Here is a 26293-nt window from a genome sequence, read left to right as displayed (position 1 = left end):
TGGTATGTAAACAGAACTTTAAAATCAACCCATCATTAATATTTTGTGCTCGGTGAGTGAGTCAGCCTCGCACTTGTTTTTCAGATAGATTGCAGATTTTACGAATGTAATTAGTAAGGTATTGGCAGCTTAAAGGAAATTTCTATAGAATGTGAAACTCAAGTGTGTCTAAGAATAGCATCCAACGTCATAACTGCGGGTAATGATTCATGGCCCAGTAAACGTTATTTTTATGATGTCCGAAAACATCACAGGTATACTGGTAGTTTTTATTGATTTACAAATTATGACATTCCCCATTGCATGTCGTACTCTATAACTGTCCATAAATCAAATCCAGCGGATAAATATTGGGACAAGGTGAAGTGCAGTTTTAAGCTCAGATCAAGTCAGAAACATTTCTTTCGAACCATGATGGAATGGACTATTTTTGTGATAGAACATCGTTTTGTTGACAGGCTTAACAACCTCTACAAGAGTCGAATCTTCATACACCACTGCGTCGATGTTATGACACCTTTTTCACATAAATTTGCGTAAGTCGGAGTGACTCAGACAAATTTTATAAAAAAAAACCCGCCCTTATTCTTCACCCTTCTTGCGCCCGTTCTTCTCAGGTCTGAGGCAGTCTATTTTGAATGGGTGGTGGTTTTTTAAGTTCAGTAAGTGATTTTAAATCCTATTTTGAATAAAAATATTTGAAGTTGAACTTGATAGCTACCCCACGAAACAATCACCTAAGTCGAAAATTACCAACGTCATTCTCTGTTAGCTTTTATATAGCTCCGAGTATAAACTCGGTCGTTCTGCGAGTTAAAATGTTCCTCGATAGTAAAAATGTCTAAAGCTTAAGAAGTTATTGATTTTCCCATCCTAGTAATTTTTAAATTAGCCGTTGAATGAAGGGTCTCTTATCTCGTCAAGTGCTTTATTTATGCCGAGATTAAATCTTTGCTTACAAACTGTTTCTCCGAAATCTTTCCCTGATTGCTTTGATTGCTTTGTCAGTATAAATATTGGGTGGACGGCCATATCCTTTTCTGTCAGTAACCAAAAGGTTTCAATGTAAGCAATTCGGTATATCTCACTCCGTTTTAATATTACAACAATTATTTATACGGATTGCCGTGGAAATGAGAAACACAATGAATAGTTCTATGAATGACAGGTACCAAATTGAAACATTACATCATTTTTTACAATTATAATAGTATTTTTACCACACCTCCACGGAAATTCTATCTTCTATTTTGTTTTTAGGGAGGAAAGTAGGAGGTAGTTTCCCCAAATTTCCCCCAAAACATTAAAACACACCAATGCCATAATAACTATTACATCATCAAAACGTGTGTTGTAATTAAATTCAGTACAACATTACATCATCCGTTTTCATTACAACACTGGTTTTAAAATTTAATTGCTCATGAAAGTGTCGTCGGGTTTCCTTGCCTAAAATCTAGTGAGGGAAGCAGGAGGGAGGCTAGTCATGCTCGTAAACAGGCGATGCTAGTCGTGGCTGATGGATCCTCATATCGATAACTCTATGGCCTGATATATTCTACTTGCTTTCTAGGTATGTAATATACTTTTATCTACACCCATGCTTTAAATCCTCTATTAAAGATTCTAAAACAGCTTTATTTATTAGCTTATTGCCAACATTAAAACACACCAATGCCATAATAACCATTACATTATCAAAACGTGTGTTGTAATTAAATTCAGTACAACATTACATCATCCGTTTTCATTACAACACTGGTATGGATGCTGTAATGGTTACAAAGACTGGCTTAGGAATGTTAGCAGTAAGCTAACTGTTTTAGAATCTTTTATAGAGGATTCATATTATGGGTGTAGATAAAGTATGTTATGCAACTGTTGATAATTATTTATTTATTTATTTATTTATTTATAGGACAACCAGTAGTTGTTACATTCTAATATGCTTAAAATATATCAAATATTAACAAATAATGAGTTGAATGTACAACAAATTAAGGTGTCACAACATGCACAGTCTTTGCTTTCGTGACACCAAGAAAACAATTATATAAAATAAAGCAAAAATTATTAAATCAAGATACGAATTTGAAAAGAAGGAAAAAAAAGAAGAAGAAGAATATTAATCATATTTTGGCGCCTAACAATCTCGTAATATTTTTTTAAAAGCAGGTAAAGAATCTTTAAAAATATCTACTTCACCACAGATGGAGTGGAATTAGGTATTAAAACACTCATGTGATACTATTATAAACCTACATTCCTGTTTTATTACCTCTTATTACACAACTGTTGCATAAATAATTATTAAAGCCAGATTGAACATAAAGATGAGTGATATTTAGTTATCGTAATATAACTTACGTCCATATCGACATGACCGACGCCCGTGGAGCGTCTCTTCGGACGACGTCTGCGTTGTATAACATTGAGCGCAGCCTGAGTACTCGCCGGCGATGTGATGCTAGATTTACGCTCGCAGCTACTCTCGCGATCTTTCTCTTCTTCCGTATTCTGATCTTGAGTGACTGCTTTAAATATACAAACAATTTAAATACTCTTTATAATTTAAACAAGAATATTCACTACGACAGAGACTGACAACCTTCGTTTGTTATTACGAAGTTTCCTTAATCATTATCTAATATTTACTACTTTTATTATGTCACCTGAGTACTTACCAATGAAATTATAGACAAAATATGTTTTTTTATTTTCCCAAGTACATTTTATAAGTTGATCGACTTTTTCTCGCCCTACACAATAAAACTGTCTTGACTTTTTCACAAAGCTTTACAGGACCATTGATTCGAAAATCGTTTTTACCGACAACTGTTTTTGGCAATTGTCGCAGCATAGGGAAAAATAATCATCAACCCTACACGTGTGGGTGGGCATACATAGTGTAGGATACTTTCGTGGCCTTTTTAACATCTATGTTAACACCAGTTATACAAAGTAAGGCCAAAGACGCTGTATATATATTTTACTCTTATATAGTTACATATTTAATACACAAAATTGGTATTTATTAAACGACAACGTACCAGTGCGACTATTTTCCTTTACTGGTGGACTATCCTTACTAGTGACGGATGGCGTATTCTGATTGGCTCCCGAGGGTGGACGGCGTAAGGGTAACGTGACTGTGGCTTCCGTTTCCGTGGTCGATCTAGGCGCCGCAACATCCTCTAGTTCGAACTATAACATCAAGTCATTATTTAGCTTAAACTTCATAATATTATCTGTTGTAAGTGCAAATAAAATATGAAAACATATTTGTCATTTAAATGAAATATTCGTGCAGTAATCTCGTTGAATTAAGCATATAGCTACCAGTTTGAAAAGGCATATCTTTAAACGATCGTTATCCGTTGATGATTATAATTAATAAAAAGCCTACACTTATCAACATTATTGATGATGGAGCAAACATTTTCGATGTGAGCCTACGATTAGAGAGGACACAATGAACATCATCGTGGGTTAATTTAATGTATTGCACGAATTCTTTCACATATTGGCAACAGAACTCTGTGATAAACGTAGACATACACAACATGCGTCATGCAACAATCAACGAGCAATATGATGTAGGCAACAAGCTTATATACAATTTAAATCACTTTCAATCAAATCACATTGACACAACAAAGAATATGTTAAGGAGTATCTACTACGCTAGAAACTTCTATTCGACTACTATGATGTATTCAGCCTGTTTATTCAATATTGATATTACAGCTTTGTTCAACATCATAATTAATTTTATACAATTAAATCAATGTTTTTATATCTTCAATGTATACTTCTTGAGTTCGTTGCAAAACTTACCACAGTCTGGCGTAACAAATTGATTGAACACATCGATCTCATAATAGTTACAAAGTTACCGTCTGTGACTCAACTATTTCGATATATTTTAAGATTAGTAATGATACATTTTACCTGACATCTAGATCGAAAGCGAAGTCAGTAAACTACACCAGACAATGGTTGTTTATATTCTTTGTGTTATTAATCCCACAACATCGATCGGTACAACATACACTCCCATTTAGACTTCACACCATGCCGACTAGCGATTGTTTCGATAAATCCCACAGCAGTGTATAGACACGACTATTCATTGTTTTTTATTAATCACATTAACCTATTGCATTCGAGTTGAATAATAGGTCACAATAAAAATATTCATTATCAAATGAAGTTTAATTATTGTATTTGATAAATGTACCTTTCTCCATGTCCAATATTTGATAGCATAGGACTGTGTGCAAAACACAGCACGCAGTCCTATGTGGATTGTCTAATAACTCATTTAAGAAATATCAATCACCGCTTCATCGTTTTAGCGATTATATTTAATAGAAAGAATAATTCATAGTATGAGAACATATTGTCTATAAAAAACAAGCAAAAATTTTCTTGCCTTCAGCTTTTATCTGTTTTATTGATGATTTTTAACAAAATAAATAATAGATAGAAATATTAATGCGTGTCAAAAATTGCATTGAAAACTATTTTTAAATTAGAGTCTCTCGGCTTTTGTCTATGGTGTTTATTCTAAAGGTGCGTACAAATTACGCGCGGCAAACAATCGCACATAGCCGTGCGTCATGTAGACGGGGTCGCCGCGACACTAGCATTGCCACGTTCGAACGTATGAGTTGAGCTGATGGTAATTAATACGCCCTACCCATTACAATGCGGTGCCGCTCGGGATTCTTGAAAAACCCAAAAATTTTGAGCGGCACTACGATTGCGCTCGTCACCTTCAGACATAAGATTTTAAGTCTCATTTGCGCAGTCATTTCACTAGCTACGGCGCCCTTCAGATCGAAACAGTAATGTTTACACATTACTGCTTCACGGCAGAAATAGGCGCCGTTGTGGTACCCATAATCTAGCCGGCTTCCTGTGCAAAGGAGCCTCCCACTGGTAAACCAGAATGAAGTATTCTGTCCAGCTGCAGCGCAACATATTGGGTCGCGTGGCAAACGAACGGAACTTGGGTCAAATATGGGCTCGCAACTGTCGCGCGTATTTTGTACGCACCCTATGTCTAAAAAATGTTTGCTTGAGACTCGATTATTGCGTATGACGTTGCGTAGGTATAAGGGTTTAATGAACAATGAACAGTCGTGTGCAAGAATCGTGTAGGACCTTATTAGTGGGATCGAGGCGCAGCCGCCACGACGGGCGTCGCTCACTGTTCGCCGCGATAGTCGCGGTCGCCGTAGCCGTGACACACGCCAACGCTAACGAAAACGCCGCGTCACCGCCAGATAGTGTTGAACGTGCCTAATATCCATCCCACTTTAATTCACTCGAAATTAATGACACTTTTATGAAATAGAAAGGTCAACTACGTGTCAGTTGACCACATTGTATCATGGTACAGTAATACCATGTAAATTATTATAAGACATTGTGGTAGTAGGTACCCATGTCGTTTTATAAAATTTCAATTTCATATTTAAAAGGTAATTAATTACATTGCACAAATGCTTAAAGTTCAATGACCACATTATGACAAAACAAGGTATTTGTTCAAGCATGGATTAAGTACAAGTTGTTATTAATTTTGATAATGACAATGTAAGTTCAAAATGATAGTATGATACAAAAATTTATTGTTCGACGGAGTCTGTAAATAAATGAAATAAGAAATAGTCTTGCTACAATCTTTATCAAATTAAACTAAAACTCATTTCAAACGAGACAATATGGAACTTACTAGAAAATTCATATTTGTATTGATTTGCTGCGATTGTATTGATATGCCCTGATATAATTTTAGAGAAACCATTGCAATTTTCACACAACCAATAATGAGAAGGTACTTAAAAGTGCCAAATACTTAAATTTGTATTAGAAGCCCAGTCCCTAAATACAAAATTCATTTTATTAATTGTATTTGGTTTACTAACTAGGCCAGATCAAATAAGTCGTACATTTTAAATATTCAACTTAATTTCTTGGATATTAACTATTTTGCTACTATCTACATTTTCACAATTCCCACATAGCATTTCGAGTTTAGTTGCATGTCGAAGAACTGCATACAAGTAAACGGCCACGCCCTTTAAAAACTTTTCAATACACTTATTAGCTCTGTGACAAATTCGATTGCTTGGTAACAATTTACAAAGACTTTAGCAAGACATATTATATGTTATAAATACCAAATCGAGATATATGTGGGTTGCTATAACTCATACTATATACATTTATTTAAAAATATTACATTGATGCACTCCAATTTAATTACTTTAAAATAATGTACTGTTTCAGAATACAATTATTTTTTTGTATTCGAGTCGACAATATCGGTGTCATCAAACCCTTATCACAACAAAATTGGTAGTAAATTTTGAGAATTATTTGTAAATTATGCACAATTTAAATACAAAATAAAATAATACAAATAAAGACGGATCCCTACATAATAATATATATAATAAGATCATAATAAATACGCACTGTGCTATTTTCAGTATGATTTTCATCAGATTTTTTGGGACTGGCAGGGGGGATGGTTTCCGTTGTTCCGTTATTGGTTTTCTTCTTCACTAACTGTTCAGCAGATTTTATTTCGTCAAGAGTAACACCCTGTGTTGATCTCCTTGTCTCCCTCACACGTTTTGCGTGAGCCTTCCTTTGTGTCTCACTTTCTTCGTCCCTAACTGGCGGCACAAACGACCTATAAACATAACATGAGTATATAAAAAACAAATAAATAGATTAACATCGTTCTAGCTTATGTATGAATAAAACAAAAGCAAAAAAACTCTCAGCAATATGAATTAAGCACCAATATAAAAATAAAGAAAAATTCATTTGATTGTAAGTGAAAAAAAAAACACTGCCACTGATAACTTTTATGGTTATATAAAAGTAAAGAATTATATTATAATTAAATATTTAAAAATAATGTATAAACAACACATGAAATTAGATGAAAACAAACAAATATAATACTACATTTATTAAAAATCTAACGAACATGCAATTCACTATAACTAATCTGTTACATGCGAATAAAGTTTCAATAATAAAAAAAAAGAATACGCAAATAAAAACAATTAAACAGGCACAACAACGCTTTGTGAACTAGGTTTCACACAGTATTTTGATGTTTAATTGAACATGTGATGCTAAATACTCCATTGTATTTTTAAGTCTCATTTTATCTAAGTGGTATTGGAAGGTGATTAGCATAGTCCATTCATATGTACTATCGACAATATTGAATCGTGACCCGCCTTCATGTCATTTTCCTACAGTCATAGAAAACAACCTTCGTCGCTTGAACCTACATTTCCTAAGCAACTCTTATCATTTTATTAGATACTGTCAGTCACTGACCCCTACTATTTACCACTGGACTGGAGGCTGTCAAAGTGCTTTTGTGCCTTTTTGATTTGGGCGCTGATGGCCATATAGCGAGAGTCTGCGGTACTAAAACTAGTGATGACAACCTCAGCTAATCTATTTACAAAAAATATGTTTTTACGTTGATTCCTGAAGTATAAATAACACGGAAAACGACAGAAATTTATTCAAAATGCAATAATACTTCAGAGTAGGTACTATACGCTTCTCTCGCAGCCATTTGTATTATACGTTAAAATTAGTTCTCTGGATACTCGAAAGTGTCGCTTGTGACAAAAAATTTGCTGTCAAACATATGGAACAGCCTGTCTAATGGTATTTATACAGGTAAGTGCCTGTCAGTCCACCAATTGTCATACAATCTTTTTTCTAATAATCACTCGTATATATCGCTTGATGAAAAGAGACAATGAAGACCTGCGACCAATGTATACGAGTAGCACGAGCTACACTTTTTTTTATGAAGTACTATATATATATACTAAATTGTAATCTGCACTTTATATGTGACATAATATTCTCCAACACTGTTTCACGAATATATTAAACCAACAATTTCACCCATTGCACGGAACCAATGGAGTATTCACATGTTCAACTAAAGTTAACTACAAGAGATTCGGTACTTGAAGAAATTCTTGAATATGTTTCCTGGTGATAGTTTCGTTGGTGTCGCCGAGCTTGGAGTTGAATTGCTACTGTTTGACTCTACGCTTTCCGACCCACTGCACACCCAATACATAATATACTATTAATACATTTACCACAACTTACACTTTTTGGAATATTAACTAATGTATCAAAACATGCACGAATTTAACTACATAATACATAGATACATAAATATACTTCTAATAATTAATGAGACATTTGATGAATTTTACTACATATAGAATTAAGCTTTGAATTTCGACAGACCTTGACCTAGCTGCTAACAAGATTACGGCGATGTATTGACAGAAACCTATCCTATAGTTTTTGAATAAACCGTAATAGCCTTTTTAAAACGAAACAGTCGTAAGATTATTTAGGCCTTGTTACAATGCCCTATTGCAACTAATTTTCTATAACCAATATATTGCAAATAATGCCAAATGATTGGCCCAGTTGAAAGTTTATTGTCGCCACATTAAAAACCCTTAATGGTTAATATAACTAGTAAAATAATGCCAACACACCTTCTGACCGTCGTTTGAGAGTTGGTTGTTGTAGTATTTGTGTTTGCAGATGTATTTGAAATAGTGTTCCATGTATTTGCTTTATTTTCCCGTTTTTCAGCAGTGGTCACCCTGTAAAATATCAATAATCGGTGTTAAGTGATATCTCTTTAGAATATGTATAAGGATCTTAAAAACTATTAGAACTTTAACTTAACTGGAATAATTATAAATGAGACTACGTCTTGACAGCCCTTAAACTTAGCTAACAATTGTCTAACTGCACCCAATAATCAGTCATTCATAAGCAACAGATGAATATTGATGAAATTCTACACGCTAAGCCCTCACGGTCATACAAATAAACTTAGTATAAAATTATAACTGAGAATAAACCAAGAATATTTAAATTGTTTACGAAGAAATATTTTGCTAATGATTTGTTTATTTGGTCGTATAACGTTTATCGTGTTTATTAACAAGGCTGCTTGACATTCGGACATTCGTCAGAGATATAGTCAACATTTTGCATATTCTTGGTTTATTCACAGTGATAAGTTTATACTAAGTTTATTTGTAACGCCGTCAGACTTCGCCATCTATTGGCTGTTATGAAATATATCAGAAATATTGGCGTTTTAAACAATAAAAGAGACAATTGTGTTACTGTTGTAGTAGTGTGTCAAAAAAGAATAAAGAGAACTGGACAATTATTGGTCGCAGATTACGAATAAAGAGATAACGAATAACAGTGTATACAGCTCAATCTAAGCGGTAATCTGTCCGGTGTGTGTGTGTCTGCTCTTGTGCGAACGTATCGTAGGATTTTTGGATTTTTATGAGAATTGTTTTTATACTTCGTTTTTTTTTGTACACACAATGTTAAACTTGAAAGACACCAGAATATCGATTGTTGAATAAATTGCAAAATTGAATATTTGATCTGAAAACAACATCAACATTCAACCTGAAACATATTGTAAAATTTACCCCAGGCGACCAATTGCAAATAATAACTATTTTATAATTTGTCGCATAGTCGACAAAAAATATGTGTTAAAAATTGCTTATTCTCAAAGGTTTAAGCATATTTTAACCACGAAGTAGTGGCATAAATGTGTTACTTAAGCACCGACATATTACACTGATATAAGTAAGATAAAAAGCGTGAATCGCACACAAATTGTAAGTAGTTAATTATAATAAATACATGATATTATGATTATGTGTTAATATTAAGTGTTTCAAATGTTGTCTATTTATTAATAAACCATTTAATTTAGTCAACATTTAAAACACATTATAATAATGAAGCAGCGGCACCTTGTCTGTACATCGTCGTTAGTTTCAACCACATTGTTAGTCTCCTTATTCTGTTTCTTGTTCTCTGGAGATGAAAGCGTGATCTGAGGCGGCGGCGGTAGGATAGACGGGCACGATGTGGCCTTTATACGCGCTGTGACGTCACGATACCGTTGATAGAAACTGTTTACACACACACATGCTCATGATACACGAAACACTTAACGCTGAACGACGCGGTATACTATTTGCTTTAAATAAAATTTGAAGGGCTCAAATGCGAAGTGGCTGGTGCGACTCCGTACAAGATATAACACTATCTAGTTTTTAAATACTTCGTCCACGAAACTTATTGATGTTATGCTTCTTATGGCGAGTTAGGGATAAATTGGACACTCTGACGTTAGCTGGTCAAATAGAACATTATAGTATCATACTTCAGCTACCAAGCCCCTTGTAACTCATATGTCTACTGAACCACAACCAATGCACGAGAATTAAATAAATTTCAATTAATATACAAGTTTTAAAATACAAAAAAAATTAAAATTTTCTCCCTAATTATATAAAAATAATTTAATATTTAATTACACGTTATTCTACATTATGCGGTATAGTAATATTTTCATTGATTGTATATGTAATACCTTCTTTACTACAATATTTATTTTTCTACAAACGTAAAATAGCACGAGGAATTAAATTTTTTAAGGATTTTGGTTTTATTACTTCAAAGAAGAATAACTTCAGGCGTGCGTACATAAGTACACACAGGTTTTTTTTTTAAATTTGCATAGCGGCCATTTTAGTATTCAACACGAAAGATTTTTTTAAGATTACTGCACGTTGAACGGCAGAAGGACGGAAGAACGAATAAGCGGACAGTCTTAGATAGGTATATTCCCGTATTGTTACGCTTCGTGTATAGATTTTATAGAGTTAAACTCATGTCAGGCAAACATACAACGGTGGAAAACAAAATGGACAAATGGACACCGTCAATTCGTATTGTGTCACATGCATATGTTACACGTCACATACAGATGATGACCTATATAAAGTAAATGTTGTGATATTTCATCCAGTTAAATTATTAATATTTTAGTACAATGAAGTTAGTGAATAACATCGTTTTCTGTAAATAATTAATGCAACATAAATATGCCATTTAATGCTGCTTTCTAAATTCAATGGCACAGTGGGAGGCTCCTTTGCACGGCTAGATTATGGATACCACAACGGCGCCTATTTCTGCCGTTAAGCAGTAATATGTAAAAATTACTTTGTTTCAGTCTGAAGGGCGCTGTAGCTAGTGAAATTACTGGGCAAATGAGACTTAACATCTTGGGTTTTTCAAGTATCCTGAGCAGCACGTCATTGTAATGGGCAGGGCGTATAAATGACCATCAGCTGAACACCCTGCTCGTCTCGTCCGTTATTGTCATAAAAAAATCTTTTTATAGTTAACAATCATTCAACTAATATGCGCATCAAATATTATAAGTATAAATAATTATGAGCGATGTTATAAAGTTTTAACAAAATATAATATTAGTTATAATTCAACAAAAGGTAACTTACGTCTTATCATTTTCAAAGCTGTGCGTCCTTCTAAGAATTGTATCGGTGTCCATATTGTTATTGTTTGTTTTATTTTCACCTGTAAGTAAAGATATTTTCAGTTGGTGGCAGTTATTACATAACCGTGTTTTCTCTACGAAAATACAGCATTGCTAGCAGTTCGCTACGTAACTAGCTAAATAAACTACTACGACTACAGCCAAGCACTTGCTTCTTGAAAATTATATATTATACTGAAATGTAATACCAAAAACGATTGCCCTCTTAAACATTGAAAATATAAAATCTAAGGATATAGGAACCACACTTTAATGTTATATTAATTAATCATCTGAATAAAAATAAAGAAAATGCTGCATCAAGGAACCATGCATTTTATTGTGTAAAAATAACTGGCCTTACATAGAACTGACTCAAGTAAATGAGGACTACTTAAAAACTGTATCATTATTTTATTGTGTTTCTAAAACACAGTGATTTTTGGGAACTCATTAGCATCTTTACCAATTGCATACTAGTTTCATCTAGTAAAAAAGCAAATTGCGAATACAACACTTAGGCGCCACCTCCACGAACGAGTGCATCACAATAACTCCTTGCTTCTTTCGTTGAATAGTACACGGGAGACGACTATTCATTACTTCGTAATCGTATCAAGGCGATTCGCCAAGAGACCGTAGACACACTACGGAATCTCTTCATATGTAATAGTTTTTGACGTTTGATAGCTCGCTGCGTGGAAAATCGGACGTGTCAACATGTGCGTGACAATCATTAAAATTTGACTCGCATGGAGTCACTTATCGTATAGCCTCACGAAATGGACGCACGTTCTATTAGATTGTTAAATAGTGGCACGAACGATAATACCACTCGCTCGTATAGGTGGTGCCTTATACAGGTTAGATATACAACCATTTAGATCAACATTGTCAGTTTTTCATCTGTATTTCTTGCTCTTTTCAGGCATAGATTACGTACCACTAATGTATAGCACATCTATATTTGAGGAAAATCGGAGCATAGGTACACATACATAAACTATTTGTATCAGGCAGGGGCTCCTAGTTTTCCAATAGCTATTGTTACTTACGATTGTTCTCTTGTTGTTTACTTTTGAACGAAGCAGATCTACGCCAGGAAGGGCCTTCATCACCTGTGCTATTCTCATTCTGCGCTTCATTTCCAGGTGAAGGTGCCCGGCCTTTCGGTGGTTTAACTTCTGCCTTTTTAATAATCTCTGGCGCTGCCGGCGATTTCTCTGTATTTCGACGAGATATGATGGGTACATGAGAATTTAAAGCCCAATTTCACTAATAGCTGATTTCAAAACATAACATTTATATATATAATGGTGTTTATAATAATTTAATTTGACGATTAGTAGAACTGGGCGAATCGTGTTATAATGACTGTGAATATTTGATGTTAAGTTTGTTGGTGTGAAACTTACCGTTGACTATATTATCCGTGTCTGCTGTGGTTTTGGGCTCGGCTCGCTTAACTTCGTGCTTCGGTGGGCTGATTTTGCGCTTGTTATTGTTCGCACAACGCGTGGCCCTCACTATTGCATCCGATAACCATGCGGACACGCTTTGATCGACCAAATCCATGCATGTCTGGCCCTGCGGCAGAGAAATAGATAATTATTTCAGTTCAAATATTTTTATTCAAAATCACTTATTTTACGTTTAAAACTACCACCCATTCAAAATAGACTGCCTCAGACCTGAAAAGAACGGGCGCAAGAAACTCAGCAGTTTTTTTTTTATAAAAATGTGGATTACAATGTAAGATCGTTCAATAAACATGTATAATTAAAGAGCCTGTGGGTGTACGCTTCATTCCCAGTCTCTGGACTTATTAAGCAAATCGTTTATGTTATAGTAACCTTTCCCACAAACGTTTTATTACAATTCTTTTAAATTTCGTAACACTTTTGTTTTGTACATTTTCTGGGATCATATTGTAAAAGCATATACATCGTCCAATAAAAGACTTACTAACTCGACTTAACCGAGTAGTAGGCATTACAAGTTTATGTTTGTTCCTCATGTTAACATGATGATTGTCACAGTTTCTAGCAAATTCCTCAAAGTGCTTATGAACATATAGAACATTATCAAGAATATATTGAGAAGCAACAGTCAAAATGTTTATTTCTTTAAATACTATTCACATCTTTTTTTTTCCTAAAACTCCATTGTTTTCAAGTAAGCATAGGACTGTATACAGACACCAGCGTGGCACGTAATTTATATATATTAAGATTTTTTATGTAATTGCAAACGCCAATCTAATTGGGTAATGGGTGATGTATTTAAATTGATTGGGTAGTTTGGTAGGAATCAAAGGAAATATTCCCTGTCAAAATTGTTGCTTGTTGTTTTTGGATCGAATCGCCACCAAAGTCACCTTATTTGAGATATTTACCAGCTCCTCCTGGCGCATCTAAGAAAATAACTCTAACTAAAGACAACCGTTGATTGTTTAAGTATATTATAATATTGACGCCCATGACGCCCTACATCAAACGCTGCATGGCATTCAAAATTGATGGAAAATTTTATTCGCCATTTCCAAGCAAATATAGCAATATTTAAATCAACACTTTAGATTTCCGCTGTCAACACCATATTTAATTTCGTCAAATTACTTTGTGGTAGACGAAGGGCAGCCGGAAGTCAATATTATTGAAAATTATTCAGAAACTTGATTGATGCATTATATTATCCCAGTGTTGGTCGTTCTCCAATTAATTCAGAGCTCGATATTCACTTATTGCGGTTTATGAGTCATTATGTTGGGAACATAATAGATCTCAACCTATAGAAGGCGATTATCAGGTTTTATTTAACGTTGAGTTGAGTTTAGTTTTAATCCTGATCATGAATTTCATTCAACTATGGAGAAATTATTTTACCTACTTCCACATAATTATATGTAATGATTACTAATTAAGCACGGCGATGCTTCTTGGTATTTGAAGTAGAACACTGTTTGCGTTACCGACGAAAAACGAATTACTATGTGCTGAAATATAATCACTTACTGAAAAGTTTTTCAGGCTCGGATCGGCTCCATAGTGTAACAGCATCGCAGCGGTCTCTTTCTGACCCCATAAAGCTGCTGCATGTAAAGGTGTCCATCCCTCGTAGTCCATGGCGTCTGGTTCCGCATTACAATCCTCTAGAAGTGTCTTCGCCACCTGGGTAACATAATAATTCGATATATACAGAATACACTACATATCCATCAATATTAAATATCTCTACACATAACATCAATATTATAAATTTGTTTTCTACGGCATTACTTTGACTAACTATCTGCGTTAGTTCTTCTAGCAAAAACGACGAATTTATTTGGAACAACTATAAATGCTTTGGGCATTACTCTAATAACGAGCCTATAACTTTGATATTGAAATTCGTGTTAAAGTGAACGGACGAGACATTCCACGTTCACTTTAAAAGTCTTTTAAAAACGATTTATAACTCCTATACGTGAAATACGAAATCATTAAGTATTGCAGCAAAATGTTTTCCCACTCTTATATAATTTCATTTTAAATTCGTTGAAATCCAGTAATTAGACTCAAAATTATTACTCAAGTTATAATATAAAGTAGCCCTAATTCTTATGTGAGAATATATCATAATGTGTGACCAAATTATAATGGTTAGATAGAAGTTAGAGATTTAAATTATTTAATAATTTAAAACCATAACCATCCAGATACAAAAACAATGGGGAACTTTAGCCAGCGAATTCTCTTCAGTTTTTTACACTCATTCTACTTCGTTCGCCATAAAAAGGGATTGTTTTTAAATTTAATTTATTTAAATAAGAGATGTGATGACTAGTTACTTAGAAGAATATATCTCGTGTCTGGCTGTTGTAATTGAAGTCTAGAATACGATATAACATGAAAGCACATATAAGAAAGAATCTGCAACTTCTTACATCAACATATCCTTTCGCTGCGGCGACATGAAGTGGCGTGCCCCCAGTCTTGGGATCCCTCACTTCAACGTAACCATTTGTGGCCCAGTTCAATGCATCATTCCTCAGTGTCGTCACCTCAGCATTACGGGACCTTTCACAATCTATGCCTAAAAGAACATTACATCTATCATTTAACTTACCTAATTAACTTGTTGCCAGGGGTAGGTAGGGACATAGAAGGATATTTGGTTAAAATTTTTTGAGAGTTCCCGAGGAAGCGCAATGAGAATTTAAGGTCTCGTCCACATATAACGTAAAATAAATGAAAATAAAGTGTCTATGTAACCAGGAGAGTAATTTTTTGTATGTGCTCACAGCCAAATGCGAACAAAGTGGTGGTAGGAAAATAGTAATTATATGATTTCCCACCCTCCTATTCATTGAAGTAGGCTGCACAAAAATTTAATAAATATAATTTTAAAATTAATATATATAATTTATTATTGATAGGTGCTGGTGATCAATAACAAATAATAATACTGTCTCTCTCCTCTGTTATTTTCCAGCTAAACGGCACATCCATAATTGAAAAAACTATATTATGCATATCCAACGATTATATAATTATTTACGATTGTGTTCTGTGATTGTTGGATCCGTGTGGAGTTATTATATGAGTATTATACATACTTATTCAAAATCTTAAAACGAGATCATAATAGCATTTCTAATAAGCATTTTAGTGGAGAAACTTAAGGGTCTAGGCACGGAAAAAATTCAATTTGAATATCTAATTTTTTTAAAGAATTCTCTAAAGAATACATTAAACAACATTAAAAGAATACATTTACCATTTCGATTTATTGCACAAAAAATACTTCTCACAACTGTAATGATGAAAAATTTGTGCATGATTAAATTGTCAGAGGTACGCAAAAAAATGTTAACCCACCCGTCTCGTCAATTGCTTTCTGAAGAAGTTGCTCCATTTCATCACTACCAACGATGTCGACTGGGAGTTCACCATCATAATTAACAGCAGCTACATCTGCGCCATTTTCCAAAAGATATCTGAAACATTCAATTTGTTTATGGCTTACAAGAAGTACGGTTTAATTCAAATGGTTAAATCATCAATAAAAAAAACTCATAAGGTTCTACTTTGTAAAATTGGAAAGTTATATGAAATGATGTCCGGCGGTGAAACTTATTTTAACCCCCTCTTGATTTTTATCGTAAAAGACCTATTAAGCGAACTAATATTCAAGATTTTTATTATCTTATTTTTTATATTATTTACTAAGAGAGGGCAAACGGTTAAGATTACGTGATGGAAAGTGGTGCAGCAACCGCAAATGGACATCCACAACACCAGAAGTGAAGTGATGCGACTTCAAAGAAGGATCAACGGAAACAAGTCAGCTGTCCGCTAGTGAGGTCAAAAGAAGGTCCAACAGCGAAGGTGTATGATCTTTTGCACGTCCGGTATTCGCGTGGGCACAATAACAAGTTTGTCAGGCCATAATAAGTCGTGAACAGATCTCCCCGCATGATCGGTGGTACGTGAGCGAAGCCATTCGGCGTGGTGGGCGTTGAAATCGCCAAGAATCACGATGACTGCGGTGAGACCTGCTCTTAAATGTTCTCAAGGAGCCGGTCAGTCCCTACGTGACCGGTGCGGGACTTATACAAGTATGCGTAGTACGTCCTGTCCTTCAACGTTACCAAGGTGTCGAGAACAGTGAACTCCCCTGACGTAAACGCACACACGAGACTGTCGCATAAAAGAGTTCTTCAGTTTATACCCCAGGTTGGAGAGTAAGATGTATCACACACAGACAGAGGATATCTATGTCTCGGTCTAAAAGTACAAGGCAAACGTGGAATAGGGTGATTTGAGCCTCCTGTTTTATATGCTCCGAGTCAGCACTGTTTTGCACTAACCAGAGTACGCAGGGCAGCCCTGGCATCCATCATTAGGTACACGACGCGGTGCTGATAACCTAGAACGTTTGATGGTCGCCGGGAAAATTGAGGGGAAGAGACCAAGAGGCCGGAGCCCACGACGCTGGTCTGATCAAATATCCGAGCAGACTAACCAACCCATCAGCTTCGCACTCCACCATGCCACAGACCGAAACAGATGGAGGAAAGCTGTAGACGAACTTAAGCGGGGTCACGATCCTCAGCAATGAGGGAACAACTGTGAAGAAGTATCATTGCGGACATCTACGGAAAGATTCTCTAGGACTTAATGAGATACCATCCTGGAGTCCGGATAGCCCACAGACTGTACGAAACAATATTAAATAAACGCAAAGGCTCTATTTCGCGTCAGTTTTAAGTGAGAGAGTGGTACTTTTACGAGCATTCCAGCCCAATTCGGTTGTGTCCCTAACTTAGGATGAAAATTGGCACTACAACTCAAATTAATTGCATTATTAATGCACTGCATGTGGCTCTGTGGCAATGAAGAGAATTGAAAAAAAATAGTTGAATACTAATAGCGGGGAGCGTTACGAAGCAGTGCGTGCAATAAGCCAATAGGGACATAAAAATCAATATTATTCAGTTTTCATCAATGACAATAAGATCTACTTGAACCTTAACAAAGTAAAGAGATAAAAGGGAACTCTATAGTCTAGCTAAATTTTTAATAAGCACATCCGCACTACGGGAGACAATGGCTCTTAGTGTTTCCGTCTTGTAATGACTACACTAATGATGATGCATAAATTATGAACAGCCAATTTTCACCTAAAGATTTATATTTTGTCGCTACGCTTCATAATCAGAATGCAATGTTACTAACTATAAATAAAGATTAAATTATATTCATGATATATGACGATCGTAACGTATTCAACCAGATTATTAAAGAGTAATCCATAGTACTGTTTGTAACAGGGAGTAGTGTAGAGTCATTCCACTATCTCACAATGAGAACGAACGCTTTATTTAATTAATTGGCCACTTGACATGATAAAACTATACACGAAGGCCTTATAATTTGAACATAATTATAAACAGAGTATATTTTGATTGTTCAGCGGTTTTTTATTATATAATAAATTAGTAGTTACTTAATATATTATATCTATACAAATAGCGATTGATTAATTTTTTAACCTAATTATAATACTATGACTGACAACTTTTAATGAAGAACGTGCATTAGCAAAAGGTTTTGTAATAAAAGATGTGAACAAGGATGAGTTTATTCTTTCGTGATCGTTCATTAATGTTCAACAAAAATACTTGTAAGGTGTTCGTCTGTCTTGTTTTTTTATATAAAAGGAAGATAAACGTGTGTACGATCATCTGATGTTAAGTGATCACCACTTCGATCATATTGTTAATCTTTCGATCTTACGTGCGTTACCCAATCGCAATATAATACTAATTTAAAAAAAAAACCTCGTAAATTTCATTAGTAATTATTATTATTATTAAAACTTATTTTAAAAAAAATCGTATATTTCAGTCTTATTAAAAACGACGCAAAAGTATACATTGCGGAGTCTATTACATGTAAGGAAAAATGTATAAATTACCTAGCGATGCTGACGAATCCACAGTTTGCCGTCGCGTGAAGGGGCGTCCATCCTTCATTATCTGCGCGATTCACATCCGCTCCGTTCTCCACCAGAAACTGCACCATGTCAAAATTGTCCTCGATACACGCCTGGAAAAACAAGCAGAAGATGTTACTTTGAAAAATAAAGACCATAGTCAAGTCAGACATAAAATTTTAAGGAATCCAGTGTCATGTGTACCGCACACATTATTCCATAAAACTACGAAAACTATGGTAATTTACTGTTTTGGTCAAGCATGGTAGTGTTGGTCCAACCAAGCAACAGCCTTTTAACTTAGCTTAGTTAAAAAAATACGGGTTGCCGGGAGTGCCGGCAGAGGTTAAAACTTGAACATTAATGATGTGCATTTTTGAATATTTTGGAATGATTAGAGAATAATTTCGCACTACTTGCATTATTTATCATTATAAAAATATTAGTATTTATGTGGTTAAATACAATATTTATTTATTGCGCTTTCGTACACAGAAATGACCATTTATATTACATACTAGCTGACCTGCCAGACGTTGTTCTGTGAATAATAGAAAAAACCCTTGCGGATGGAATTTAGTTAAACCCGTTCTTAGCTGACCTCTACACGGCGAAAGGAATATTCATACCAAATTTCAAATATATAGGTGGAAATCTCTTTTATTATATATACATCTATAGATAAAATTTACAAATTCATAACTATTACAATTATATTACATCAAAAAGTTTATCTCTCAGAAAAAATCAACTTTCATCCATTATTTCAACGACTGTCTCTCGAATTTTCGATCAGGTCACGTGTCCTGACGCGAGTTTAACATTTTATACTCGTCCCAATATAAGTGCTCAACGCCGCTAAAGAAGTTTTCACTTCAAAATCAGATACAGAATAAGTTAAACACATTAGCATGTCATCCGATATCAAAGCAGAAAGAGACACATATTATTAATGTATTGTTTATAGTGAGTTTATAATCCTGGCTGAGCAGACGCGGACTATTCTGTAGAGCATAAAATACACAATTCCACCATACATTATTTTGTTATATCTCAAAGACGGTCTTTTAGTTGAAAGCTCTCAGATGGCTTATTTTTTCCGACACCTTCAATTAATATCGTTAATGTATACAAAACTTAATAAATTATGTATACTAAAACATTTCTCGAAAACCACGCTATTCATTGGTGAAAACAGCATGAAAACCGGTGCATTAGTTTTTGAGTTTATAGCGAACAGATAGAGACGCGGCGGAGGACTTCGTTTATAATATGTTAGTGATATAAGTGTTTAAAAATTTCGCGAAATGGGTTGACAATAGCTTGGCCAGCACTTATGAATTCTTCATGAATATAAAATGCAAAACGATAATCGTTCACGTCAATTTTCATAGTTCAACATATAAAGCTCACAGATAGGAAGTGAAAATTAACTCTTATTAGGCCGGACTACAACGTAATTTTCAATTCTGTAGAAGCTTTAGATAATGTTGCCTAGAAAATTAGCACACAGCTTGAAGTTTGAATAACTAATTGTTGTTTAGTGTTTTTATTTGTTTTGTATGTGGGCGTTTTTTTTATTTTTTTGTACCTTGACTTTTTGTCCTGTCCTACGGCTGTTTTACGCCTTTAATTATTTTTTTACACATGTTTGCGTGAAATTATTTTTTTGTTTAAATTAACATGAAATCGATCTTTTTATTTTACTGCTTTAATAACTGTTACATATATTTATATAGAAATAATTAAATATTTAAATTGAAAATACCCCTTTTTAAGGGTGTCTCACGACACGTGGCATTCAGAAAACATAAAAAGTCGTTGTGTTCTTAAGGAGCACTGTACTTTTTTTTAAAGAAAGTATTAATCTGATCTCATTGCATCGATTTTAAGTTCTATTTCTATACTGCATTTGCGTGATGACATTTTTATATATGAGATATTAGAGTCGCAAGGCCAAAACGTAACTCATTCGAAAAAAAAAAGCATCATGAAATCAAAAGGAATTATATTGTAACTCAGTGGAATATTAAGATGCTCAAGCTGAGACAAATTAATAACATTTAGCAAAAATCTGTTTGCTTTTTATGAGAACTTTTAAGAAAATATAATGTCTACATAACTAAGATTACAAGAAAACCCATAAATATAAAATAGCTGTCAATAATTCTTTTTCGTCGAATATTGACTTTGGTACACACGCCATATAACAAAAATTTAATTGTCTTTGGAACACAAAAATAAAAAAACGCCCATGTGCACTAAAAATTGAAAATTATACATAAATTATGGTCAGTTATAAAAAAAATACACCTAATTGGGCTTAATTATTCGCCCAGACTTAGTTAATGCAATCGTTGTAATATAGTTTGTGGTCTCGTGCCAGTCTCGGTTCAGTGATCAATTACAGGAATGTCGATGTCCATTAAGCTAACAAGAACCGCTTAATATAATAAAGCAGATATAATTTTACAATGCATATACGTACATATAGATAAGCTGCATAAGTCGCATAGCAAATTGGTACTTAAATAATTCGCAATTGCAACAATATAATACAAAATAGAGTAGTATTAAGTACAGCGTTTGAAATTATTATATACAGTATAAACGCCTACAATACAACTGAAATGTTTCGTAGCAGTACAAATAAATTAAAATCATTTTCATTCATTTAAGACATATAATAATTTATTCACAATACTCGTAAAAGACTATATATATACTTAATCATTTACGATCTTACACCAGACAATTAGTTAAACCTTTGTTCATGGCTTATTAAACTTTACTTTGCTAGACAAATTCAAACAATCATCTGTGGTTTCTTAGAATTCGTAGACGACTTAACATTAACTGACAATATGTTGTTGTGTCTTGGCTTTTAGTTTTAGGAATTAGGCTGTAGACTGAAACCACATAGCCTACGTATGTTTCCAGGAACATCGTTAACTTCCGATCTCGTGAGATAGCAGGAATGTCATAATATCACTTGTAGAACAAGTGACGGACTTGTGACTGACAATATTATTATGTTTCGTTACTTGAGCGGGATCTCTGTACTGTACACATATGCATCTCATTGCATCTCAATGGTGCATGAAGGAATTGTGCATCAGGACGGAACCGCAAAGTCCGCTGGCGCATGTCGCGGCTAACAATCAACACGAACACTTGTCTATACATAGTATCTCTTAAGGTAAGACAACTAACATTCGCACACAAATTAAGTTTGCAACCAAAATTTATGAACGTAGCGGAACTATAAGTTGAAAATGATATACCAAAATTTACGACCTATGTATACTCAAACGGCTGGCTCAGTTGGAAAGAGCGGTCGGACGGAACGCGAGAGTTCGCCGGTTCGATTTAATCCCAGAAGTAAGGGATATCACAATAAAAACAATAACAAAATAACAGATTGTTAACATTCGCATTGCAGCTGCTTTACACAGATTCACACATATCAAAGGCCACAGCAAACGGTATTGAAAAATTACTAGGCATATTAAAATTTGATATTCTTTAAAGATTAATCAATTACTTGTTATTAAACCATAAACTTACAATATACTAGCGTAAAAAAAGTAAAAAAAGACAAAAAAAGCATGCGAGAGGGAACATAACTAATGCTGATACAGCAAATTAGAAAAGTTAAGTGAATCTATTCTTACTATAACCAATTTTAATTGTCAAGTCGTAGACAGTCATCCACCTTTAATATGACGCTAAGCTTTGTACTTATTAACAGTCAAAAATATTAATTTATAAGGATTCTATTACTAATCCTATCTGAAAGTAAATCTCAATATCGTTATAAGTGTATTTTAACATTATTATTTAATAAATATAAGGAGCCGTTTGAAAGTTCACTGAACGAAATCAACCCGCGCATAACCGGTTTCATGTATAAAAGTTGTAAATATTATCGATAAAGATTACTCAAGTCTGGGTCTCATTAATATTTTTAACGGGTCTGGTAAAAATATTAGATAATTTAACAAACAAGACAACTGCTCCAGTAGTGTAGCCAATATTTTGAAGGGCAACTTAGCATTGGCAAAAGCCCAGGCCAACATGTCAGCGCACCGTACTGTCGCGACCATTTGTCCATTATCAATAAACATTGTTTAAAACATTGATTGATCAGACAATAAGAATGCTATGTTAAATAACCTGTAATGCACTACTGCAAAAATATGATCTGACTAGTATGTACTTCTTGCCCCACTTGAGCATTAGATTAAGTATATTATATAAATACACAATACTTTACACTAAATAGGCCCAAAGTATTTCCCTCGCAGCGACAAAAATCAATTTGAATTTGCACACAACAATTTAAAAAAAAGTTTTTCTACGTGCCATTTATATACTGATTCTCTTACAATATCATTTTTAGCCATCTCTTACATAGATCAGATTCACTTTTAAGATAGTACAAGCATGAGTTATATAATATATTAGACAAATTAAATCCACCCGCCCTAATCTGTCATTTTATGTTAGAGTATAAAAGAGTATTAGAAAAGTAGTTCGAAAATAATGGCAATGGTTACTTCAAAAAATTAACATCCACGAAAATTCATATCCCATGGTAATACTCCCGTCTCGATACGTTAATTAGTTTATGCGTGATTGCGCGTCAGAAGAAGACGTTATTATTATATAAGTATATAAAAAAGCACCTTTGTATTAAATGTAATAAAGTATTTATTAAATATAATACACTAGATAAGGTCAACATGAAAGCATTTTTGTAATTGTATAATAGTGTCACGCAAGTATTGACGCGCCCTTCATTACTTACTATACAAGTTTGTGCAATTATTTTATATTATCATTAAATAGACTAGGGACTTGATGCACGTCCGGTTTTTATATTTCCTGAACATATTGATAACATGGATTAGACTGCGATATGAATGGGATGTAGCAATCCGAATATCAACGTGATCACAGATCAGAAAATGCCACTAATTTGGCTGTGCAAAGTTGTCTTACACCCCGTATATTTTAAGAGAAATCTAGCTAAGCGTAATTTTGCTATCATCATTCATAGTTCGCTATTCCGGTAGAACCGAATGCAGAACATCGCCAAATGGAAACATCATCTGACGTAACGCTTCTCTATTTAGATTTGTAAATTTAACATCGACTTCCCCAGAGTAATATTAATACGATAAAGCATGAAGTGTAAACCTAAAGTTCGTTTTATAAGTTCTTATTCAACAGTTTTACTTGTTATGTTTACGTCGTCAAAAAATACGAACGCGATAAATTGTGCGTAATATGAAACGAGTATTGTTTGTTAATTTAAACAATTATAAATACACAACTGAATTGAAGTTTATTTTTTAAGTAAAATTGGATATGTAGGTGCGAGTTAGACGATGGGTTACGTATTTTTTGGACACTTTTGCAAATGAGTTTGTTTATATTTTGCATGACAGCCATTTTAGTATTTACTGTCAAACACACTTAGTACCTTTACACATGCATATGGTTGGCGTGCAAGGTCTTTCACAAGTACACGGTTTATACACGGTCACCCGGTGGCGGGGAGGGGTGGTTGCAGTATTGTCGAGGTACCGAACAGAAGACGTCGCCGTTTTGCGCCCGAGTTCATGTTAACGACGCTATACAAGTCAATCCATTAAAAAGCAAACCGTGGTCACGGCACGGCGACCGTGCTAAAAAGTGTAGTTGATGAGATACAACGCGCTGACGGACTGATGGATCGACGTACGAATAGCGAAGTATTAGTAATAGGACCTGTGTTGGATCTATCTCGTTTGGAACCCTAATAACGATACTCTCTTTTAAGGCTTGCATCAGGTTTCCGTAAATGTTAAGGTATTATGAAAATTGCAGCGCCAATTTGCTGATGCCGATGTTCTGAGTTCTATTTATTAAAGCATTTACTTTAGTTAGTTTGACCGTGCTATTTACGCAATTAGCAAATTTATTGGGCCATTAAACCTTTAAGCCAACCCAGGCCGTTCTAGAAAGCTGAGTGCAGGACCTGTGCTGGAGATCGGATTTGTGCCCATTATTCGGTCATGCTCCTGAACGTTTTAAGCACTTGATGTGGCGGTTTTTTCTGTCTCCATACATCACTGCATAAAGGGCTGTATTTCGTAGATACGGTACATAGGCAGTTGTTTGAAGGGGTTGTCTGGTTATAAACACCTGCTCATTTTGCCCCTGAGTAGCCTGATCAAGCCCCTCCGATGCCATCAAAAAATTATTATATGTTTGCCAGCATCCTCCACTGTTTTCCCACTCTGTAACTAAGGCTTGTTTCATATCTTTGCGCAGTTATGTTTTGATTTGGACATGAGCCTCGGGTCCCCTTTTGGCTAGTTCGTTTGCAGCATTATTGCCCAGTGAGATGCCGTGTCTTTTGATCCATTGCAGAGTTAATCCTATCGTGTTTGCCATGGATTGGAGTGCGATATGATATTCAAGCATTTAATTTTTAAATCATCGATAATCTTAATGATTGATAAAAAAAATTATTGAAGTAGGCGTTTCTTTGCGGAAATCCATAATTATACAAATGATTTAAGTTTTCTTTAGTGTTAATTCCACCAATATTTGTTTTTAAAACAATTCGACATGTATTTCGCCTCTACACGAGGCATCCTCAGGACGTGATGTCTCGCCAAAATCTGGCACGTGCCAGATTTGTGTTTTAAAAACAAATATTGGCGGAATTAACACTAAAGAAAACTTAAATCATTTGTATATTTATGATTGATGATGAATACTGACGGGCTCATCCAAAATCAATTATTCTCTGATTAATGTCGGTTAGGACGATGATTCAATAAGTTTTGCATTTAAACCGGATAGTTATTGTTTTGAATAAATAAGTTATCGAATTATTATAACAAAAAGTCATTTTAAATGCGTTAACAAAGTTTCGTTGAACAGTGTATACTGTAAAATAATTTGATAGATAGCGCTGGCAATGATACCAAGTAAAATGTTTCCTGGCCTTGATAACAATAACCATATTGCTGTGCTGTGTCAAATATTCGTCATACTGTATTTAATAATTAATAGTATGCGTTTACACTGCTTACAACATAATAAAGAATTTAAGAGTTTTAATGATGCTTTTGGGATCAGAATTATTATTGCTATATGATTTGTAATATTACATCTATATAATCAATTGCAACATTATACCATAAGGTGATATATAATAATATATAAAATCGGATTTTCAGACACATTAAATGACCATCAGCCGGATTTATAATTTAAAATGTAATTTTAATAATATAGTAAAATTATTGAAGCATATTCCAACTAATAAATTAG

At 34.3% G+C, this 26293-nt stretch overlaps 1 protein-coding gene across 9 annotated transcripts in view; it reads right to left on the bottom strand.

The window, feature by feature from the left end:
- The window catches only part of LOC126978425 (protein phosphatase 1 regulatory subunit 12A), a 52999-nt gene that overhangs the window by 14388 nt on the left and 12318 nt on the right, over positions 1-26293 (bottom strand). For 2 of the 9 annotated variants that reach the window (XM_050827199.1, XM_050827201.1), the window contains exons 2-15: positions 18944-19074; positions 16342-16460; positions 15408-15556; positions 14494-14649; positions 12895-13066; positions 12535-12702; positions 11442-11520; positions 9882-10043; positions 8580-8690; positions 8028-8126; positions 6490-6709; positions 5170-5307; positions 3051-3204; positions 2368-2534 (exon numbers count right to left, since the gene is read on the bottom strand). In XM_050827199.1, coding sequence (XP_050683156.1) covers positions 2368-2534; positions 3051-3204; positions 5170-5307; positions 6490-6709; positions 8028-8126; positions 8580-8690; positions 9882-10043; positions 11442-11520; positions 12535-12702; positions 12895-13066; positions 14494-14649; positions 15408-15556; positions 16342-16460; positions 18944-19074 — 2025 coding nt within the window. The remainder of the gene's footprint in view (positions 1-2367; positions 2535-3050; positions 3205-5169; positions 5308-6489; positions 6710-8027; positions 8127-8579; positions 8691-9881; positions 10044-11441; positions 11521-12534; positions 12703-12894; positions 13067-14493; positions 14650-15407; positions 15557-16341; positions 16461-18943; positions 19075-26293) is intronic. The other 7 variants (XM_050827200.1, XM_050827203.1, XM_050827202.1 and 4 more) reach the window with 7 other exon arrangements.

Source organism: Leptidea sinapis, chromosome Z (genome assembly GCF_905404315.1).
Source record: "Leptidea sinapis chromosome Z, ilLepSina1.1, whole genome shotgun sequence".
Taxonomy (NCBI): Eukaryota; Metazoa; Arthropoda; class Insecta; order Lepidoptera; family Pieridae; genus Leptidea; species Leptidea sinapis.
Note: the sequence above shows the minus strand (reverse complement) of the source record. Positions and strands in the feature narration are given on the sequence as shown.